The sequence below is a fragment of the Chondrus crispus genome, genomic scaffold (assembly GCF_000350225.1).
Source record: "Chondrus crispus Stackhouse genomic scaffold, scaffold_23, whole genome shotgun sequence".
NCBI classification, from domain to species: Eukaryota; Rhodophyta; class Florideophyceae; order Gigartinales; family Gigartinaceae; genus Chondrus; species Chondrus crispus.
Window position 1 is genome coordinate 355,999 of NW_005179131.1, and position 7,391 is coordinate 363,389.

Consider the following 7,391-nt stretch of genomic DNA (forward strand, 5'->3'; position numbering starts at 1 on the left):
CCGTGAACGCCCCGCCGCCCCGCGCGCCCCGTCCCCGCCCGTTGACATCCCCGCCGCACGCCACCCGCACACACGCGTCCAGCAGCTCCAGGCAGAAGCCGCACAGCTCCTGCCCGGCAGCGCAGGCAACTCGGACGGCACCGCCGGTAGCTACGGCTCGTCCGGCGACGACCGTCTCGCCTTCCTTACCGCCATGCAGGACTCGCACGCCGCGCGCAGGCCCGTCACCACCGCCCCGCACCCCGCCGCCTACCCCAGGCACGACTTGCTCGCCCACCCTTGGCCCGCCCGCCCCAATAGCGTACCCCCGCAGCCTCTGCCGCAGACTCAGTTGTACTTGAGCGCCAAGCAGAGCCCCCCGCACGTCGTCTTTCAAAAGATTACCCTCCTGCAGTCGCAGAAGCACGCCACCAAGCCCACGGAGAGGTATCGCCCCGTGGCGGAGGAGTACTCGTTTTTGGAGTGCGTTGTCGAGCTACTTAAGGGCACCGTTGTGCATCGCAAGAAGAACGTCCTGCAAGGCGTCGAGGCCCGTGTCTGGCTGCGCGCCGATATGGAGGCCCTGGAGTATAAGCTGTTGAAGAAGGGCGTGGTCCCGCGTAACCACCAGATCAAACTGTGCAACGTGCGCAAAGTTAAAGGGTCTGAGAAGGACCTCCAGCTGGATATCGTAGGCGAGAAGAGGCCGATCGATTTTGCCTTTCGCACGGCTAAGGAGCTGAACATTTGGCTCAGCGCCTTGTGCTGTCTTGTGCCGAGGCAGGCCACTGTGAAGAAGAACCATAGCCGCATTGAGAACCGCTGGGATTATAACCCCTTGCAGGATACCTGGAACGACAAGAGCGTGTGCCAGAGGAAGATGGTGCGCGAACTCTTGATTCTGGGCACCATTGGCACGGGCGCCACAGCCAAGGTGAAGGCCGCCTTGTCGACCACGGAGCGCCGCTTTTATGCTGTCAAAGTCATCTCAAAGGCCACTATCTGGAAGACGAGGCGCATGGGCAGTCGGTTTGGGAGAGGCATGCTTGGCCGCGCTGGCGATTTGACCATGGATGACTTGGAGGAAGCGACCGTGCTCAAGGATTTGCGACACGATAATATCGTTCGGTTGTATGCGGTTTTTGAGGACGAAGACCTCGAGATGTTTTATTATGTCACAGAGTATCTGCCGAGAGGACCCGTTATGCGATCCCACAGCGTGCAGACGGAGAAGCGTCTGAATGAAGACACAGCCCGGTCTGCGTTTGTAGATGTAGTGGCGGGGCTCGAGTACCTGCATCGGAACAACGTTGTGCACCGAGATATCAAGCCGGATAACTTACTGACCAGCGGAGACGGGACGGTGAAGATAAGCGATTTTGGGGCTGCCATCATGTACATAGATGAGGAGGAGGCAGAGCGGGAGGAGGAGGGGGAGGGCGGTCGGGAAGAGGAGCATGCCAAAGGGAACGGCAGTGGGAGGGAACGGGAAGGGAACGGACGAGGCACAGGGAAGCGAGCGCGGAAGAGTCAGAATCTGAACATTGGCACGCCGGCGTTCACAGCGCCGGAATTGTGTATCAGTGAGCATGCACCACAGTGTCCGGAGCGTTGCTTTGCGGCGGACATATGGTCGCTGGGGGCAACCCTGTTTTATTTTATATACGGCCGGCCTCCACATCTGGAGAAGAATGTGCTCAACATGTATGATGTTATCTGTACAGACGATGTGACGTTTCCGCCAGAGCCGGTGATTGGGTCAAACTTGAAAAAATTGTTGCAAAGGACGCTGGCTAGGAAGCCAGAGGAAAGAGCGACGATTGCGCAGATTGTCCAGTCTCCCTGGCTCACAAAAGACGTGCATATTTCGGAAAAGTTGAAGGAAATTAAGAGAAGGGTGGAGCGCATTCTGGTGTAGGTCGTTCAGCGCGCGGGCGGATAAGGTGTATATGTTGTTGGACTTGCGTTTTTTTCTTTTTTCCCCCATTGATCTTTTGAGCTGTCGCACAGGCAAGTACTACGAGTATTATTGAGTCGCCTCGATCCTGCTGGGCGATAATCATACTCTCTACGAGTACTTTTTTTCTGTCCGACGGCTCAAAAGACAAAAGAGGAGAAAGGTTTGGCCGAGGCATTCTTGGACGGGTTAGTATGGCATTTTGTTAAGAGGGGCACATAGGGCGGTAGCGGTGATTTCTTACAGATATAACGAGAGGAAACTAGTGACTGGTACATATTTGCCTTGAAGGGATGGATTTTGAGAGCGCGGCCACACTTTGGGGCACCCAAGTTGATTTGGATGCAATACATTGGAGACACATGACGTGGATGACGTCATGTGTCTCCAATGTATTGTTGATAAACTTGCGCCAGCGCCATCCAAGGTTGGCCTCCGTTTATTCGAGCTGAAGGCGGATTGAGACAAAGAAAGACGAAAAAGATACACTTAGAGCATCTCCACTGGCGAGGGTCTATGGGATATAATGTATTTGTCCAAAATGCCAGGTGGAGAATTACAACTGGCTCCCAGTCAAAAATTAGACCGCACTCGGCCGCGGGTCTATGCTATTGATAGATGGAGCTAAAAAGGGACCCCTCTCCACCAGTGACGGTCTAATGGTCTATCTTCTGCTCTCGCACGCCTGCCCCCCCCTCCCTTCGTAGTTCCCCCGCCCCTCTCTCTAACTGCCAGTTTCGTATTTCTACAGAACGACCATGAACTTCAACTTAGACGAACTCGTGCATGACAGTGACGACGACATTGTCGATACTGTCGCAATTATTGTAGCACATGATAAGCTTAACGAAGAGAATGACGGAAAGCACGGCGGATCCCGTCCTGAACGTAGTCCAAACGTCTTGCGAGACTTTTCGAGTGGGCATCGCCGCATAATGCTGGATTACTTTTGGGACGAGCGGAGCATGAGGGATGATGGATCGGGAGAGCGGGGTCCTGTTTACAGTGCTGGCCTCTTCGAAAGAAGGTTCAGAATGCCGAAAGAGCTTTTTCTCCGCGTGTACGACGGTGTCATGGAGAAAAACGCCTACATAAGACTGGGGATTAATTCGGACTGTACAGGACGAAAAGGAATCCATCCGCTGCAAAAGGTTGTTGCTTCCATGACGCAGCTGTCCTACGGCATTCCAGGTGACGCTGTGGATGAGTACTGTAGAATGAGTGAGACTACCGCTCTGAAGTCGCTCCGAGAGTTTTGCCGGGGTGTGGTTTCTGCATTTGGAATTGAATACCTGCGCGCGCCGACGCAAGTAGACCTTCAGCGCATTGAAGCGCGATTTGCACAGGTAGGATTTCCGGGCTGTATGGGATGTGTGGACTGTGCAGGGTGGGATTGGAAACTGCACCAAAGGCACATCAAGGTCATAACGTAGGAAAAGAAAAAGTCTCTACACTACGAATGGAAGTTATTTGCGATTTGGATCTTTGGATATGGCATTGTGCCTTTGGGTACTCTGGAAGCATGAACGACATCAACATCCTTGATGTCAGCCCGCACTTTGCAGAGGTTTTAAGCGGAGTCTACTTTCCTTTCCGCGTGGAAAGTGTAATTGCAGAAAAAAGGTTTGACTGGTTCTATTACTTGGCTGACGGAATATATCCGAACTACAAGGTTTTTGTCAAGACTTTGCCGGAGACACAAAATCCGCGAAAGCAAATGTTTCGAATGCGACAAGAGGCAGTTTGCAAAGCAGTAGAACGGGTTTCTGGGGTCCTGTTCGCTCGCTGGAATATTTTATATTCCCCCAGGAGGCTCTGGAGCGCAAGTGATATGGAGGAAATTGTCTCTGCCTGTGTCATACTTCACAATATGATCGTCGAAGAGCGCAGAGGAGGGTTTTCTGGCGATGGGACCGGAGGTGTGAGGATATCTGATGCGGAGATTGACGCTCTGATAGCTGGCGACTCTAGCTCCATCATTGTGCCAATTGCTGATGGTGAGTGTAGTATAATGACCGGGGCAAGCGCGCAGAGGTCATCGGACGGCCGTATACGGTATACACGTGGGCGGCTGTGCCCACGTGTAGCGAGCGCGCGCGCATGCCAAGCGGTCGTAATCTGGCGTACGTGTACAGTAGTGCACGTGTCGTCCGAGGGGTAGTCTACGCGTGTTACGCGTGTGCGTTAGCACACGTGTCGTCCGTGCGGTAGTCTGTAAGCAACACGCGTGTACAGTGGTGCACACGTGTAGTAGCAGCGTCCGTGCGGTAGTAGCAATTATGGCGCTAGTTTTTTAATTGTGTACAGTACCCGGCACGCACTAGGCGGCAGGTACTGTACTACTGTACTGGGACAGGTGTCCGAGGCGTCCTCCTGCGGGGTTAAGACCTGGCACCCGTCCCCACCAGTAAACGGGGGCAAGCTCCTCCCCGTCCCTTTTGCGCCTACGTACGTCCGTTTCGGTTGTCCATCGCGCGCGCTGGCTTCTAACCCGTTACCGGTCGCTCCCGTTTACGCACCACGGGGCGACTGCGCGTAACCAGCCAGTGAGCCACTCCCTTTTCGCGAGCTCGTCCGATCGGTTCAATTGGCGCGTCGCGTCCGCGCCGCGTGCTCCCTCGCTAAAGCCTCCGCCTCTCACCCAACCCAGGGCGGAGAGGAGTTATCCCACAGTGAGAACGGCGGTACAGGGTGCTTTACGTCTGCAGTTAGAATTGGGTCGACAGGGCACGATTGTGGGGATTATGCCAAGCATGTGGCGCTCACAAAAGCCTTAATCACGCATATTTGGCAATCTTACGCTAATACGGAACCTAAATGACCGTCTTGCACAGGGATTGGGTTTCTCTGATTGACACAGTTTCAATTACGTCGCACTCTCTACCGCCTCTAAAATCACAGGGCGCTGTACGCTGCACCCGAAAATATTAGAGCTCCCCTAGGACGTTCCTGGAGCAGGCCAAGACCGGCCCGTCGGATCCCCCTCCACATAGTACAGTACCCTTGGTAATGTACAACGCAGTATATATGAGCGTGTTCGTCTCTCTTATCACAGAGCAGAGTAAGACAGAACACGACCTGGGGATAAGTCGCAGCAGTTAGCATTTGCAAAAGCTTTAATGTATGTCACAAAAATGTGACTCTCCCTCAGTGACCGCAATGTGTGGATGTCTCATTAACAATATCTTTCCTCGGCATGCTTCGCGACCTCGAAGCCGGCTTAGAAATGTAATCACCAGAGACAGAGGATGTACGTATCTCAGTTGGAAGCGGGTCATCATCATCGGGATGATTAAATTATTCTCCATTTGCGATCAATGCGTGTGCAGAACTCAAATCCTCACCATAACAAGCCGCTTCCGTTGGACAGCTGCTTAACTCTTCGTCCAAGTCCTTTTCCAAATCGGCGAGCATCTTTCTTTCGGAAAGGCGGAGGTATTTCGATCTGGCTTGGGCGCTCACCGCCTCGCTCGAAAAAAATTCTTGTCGTTCTCTCAGCTTCGCCAGTATGAAAGCCTTTTCTGCAACAATTGCTTTTCTTTGTTGCACTTTTCCTAGAAATTCTAGCTTTTGGTTTGCTTCTTTTTTGACGCGTAGTGCATTGCTCATGTTCTTCGTCTTTTTGACGCCTACAGTTCGAGAGATAGCGTCTGGCACTTGCACCTCGGGTGCTCTTGTTTCCTGCGACTCTTCTATCGCGATTCCCTCCTCATCATATATTGCTGCAGCAGTCTCTGCTCGCTTTTTCTGAGCATTTCTACGCTTCTCGGATTTGGTTGTCACTTCATCGATAGATGTCCAAATTTTTGTGCTCGAAAAAAATTTCCAAGCTTCAGGAAGTGGGAAAGGTCGAACGGGCTCGACGGGATCAGGAGAACAGTACAAGTACATTTCTGTTGCAGAACTTACCTGGCCATTGTACATAGCTGTAGCAACTCGCTTATGATCTGAATCCGTGACATTACCGGTCATCGCTGCCTTAATCCTTTTCATGTTGCCTCCATTTTCATGCATGCTGCTTTGATATCCTTAAATCTTTGCCGGACTGAGCAACCGGAACGTGATTCTAGAGGTAGTAGCACATCTCCCTGCTCGTAATGGTTTGTAATTAAATCGTTGTACCGCTCGGCAATCTGAGCTTCGAAAGTTCCTTTCCGCTGCGACGATTCAGTTACCGCGTTTTCAGATACCCCCATGTACGCCTTGCATGCTATGACGTCCTCAAGGGGCGTCCATGATTTTCCCCTTCCCATAACGGCCAAACAGGAGAAGCAGGAGGGATATGTTAGTAAAAAGAAAGGGGGAGGAGATGTGCGTACCTCTGTCATGCCTGATAAATGAATTTTCATGTGTACGTGTGTGCAGTATGGAAGACCTTCGCGCGCTCTTTCCGTCGCAAAACAGTGAAGGACGGCAATGGGCAGTTTGGGTAGCACATAAATGTCGCGGGAACCGTATGACTGAAAGTAACCCGTATGTCAGGCGAAGGGGATGGGAGCGGCGGTGGCGAGAAAGGCAGGACGAGAAATGCCAAGATTTGTGCTTCACGTGTGCAACGTGGTGAATAGATCGGGTCTATTGCCGGGTCTATTTCGGGGTCTGAATAGATCCTGCGATAGACCCACGGTATTTTTTGGTAGGGATAGACCCAGTGTTTTTTGGAACGAGTGGAGACGAAATTGTCTAATGGGTCTAAAATTCATGGGCCATAGATCATTAGACCCAAAAAACACCAACCAGTGGAGATGCTCTTAATCATTAAAACTAATGCGTGCCTTTTTCAATCCTTCGGTTGTTAAACGATGTCATTAAACTTGCGCCCGCCTTTCTCAATCCTCACCTTATTTAATCATGATGTCATGTTCGTCTCGCCCCAGTCGCATTTAACGAGTTCACATCACATGCAGTATCCATCAATCATTTATACAAACACTATTGAGATGCAGAGGTCGATCACCTGAGAGCTGTGCCGACACTCTCTCTCGATCTGCCAGTCATCCCACCCCGCCATGATCGACATACCAGTCCGCCTCAAAAGCCGGTCACTCGCTTCTGACAAGCGTCCCGTCGTCGCTAATGTCATATATCTCCTCCGCAAGCTCCCCGCGCACCACCTCGCACGCCTCCCCCGCGGCCACGTCTAGCGGACGAAAAAACAAGCCGCGCGGCCGCGCGGCCCCCTCCGCGAGCAGTTGCGCAAGTGGCGCCGGCAGATGCTCCACCGCCACGCGCTCCGCCACCCTACTTAGCAAGCCCGCGCCGCACGCGCCCCCGCTGTACGTGAGCCGAAAGGGATAGTTAGTCTGCTTCTGAAAGCCAAAATTGGACGTCGGCCCGCGTGCGCCACTCCCGTGTGCCCACCCTCTCGCGCCCGCCGGCATGGCCGCCAGCGCCGGTGAATGCGCCAGCGCCGGCACGGCCGCCAGCGCCGGTGCACGAGCCAGCGCCAGGCATA

General features: G+C 53.1%; 1 protein-coding gene; it reads left to right on the forward strand.

Annotated features, from left to right (window-relative positions):
• The first annotated feature begins 193 nt into the window (after window positions 1-193).
• On the forward strand, window positions 194-2,234 carry CHC_T00008604001 (Serine/threonine protein kinase). XM_005716220.1 is given in 2 exon segments: window positions 194-1,897; window positions 1,898-2,234. The coding sequence occupies 1 exon segment, from the start codon at window positions 194-196 to the stop codon at window positions 1,895-1,897; it is 1,704 nt and encodes a 567-aa protein (XP_005716277.1). The 3' UTR covers window positions 1,898-2,234.
• The last annotated feature ends 5,157 nt before the right edge of the window (window positions 2,235-7,391 follow it).

Excerpts from the sequence above, each read along its gene's own strand:
- CHC_T00008604001 (XM_005716220.1), top strand. The coding sequence starts at position 194 with ATGCAGGACTCGCACGCCGCGCGCAGGCCCGTCACCACCGCCCCGCAC.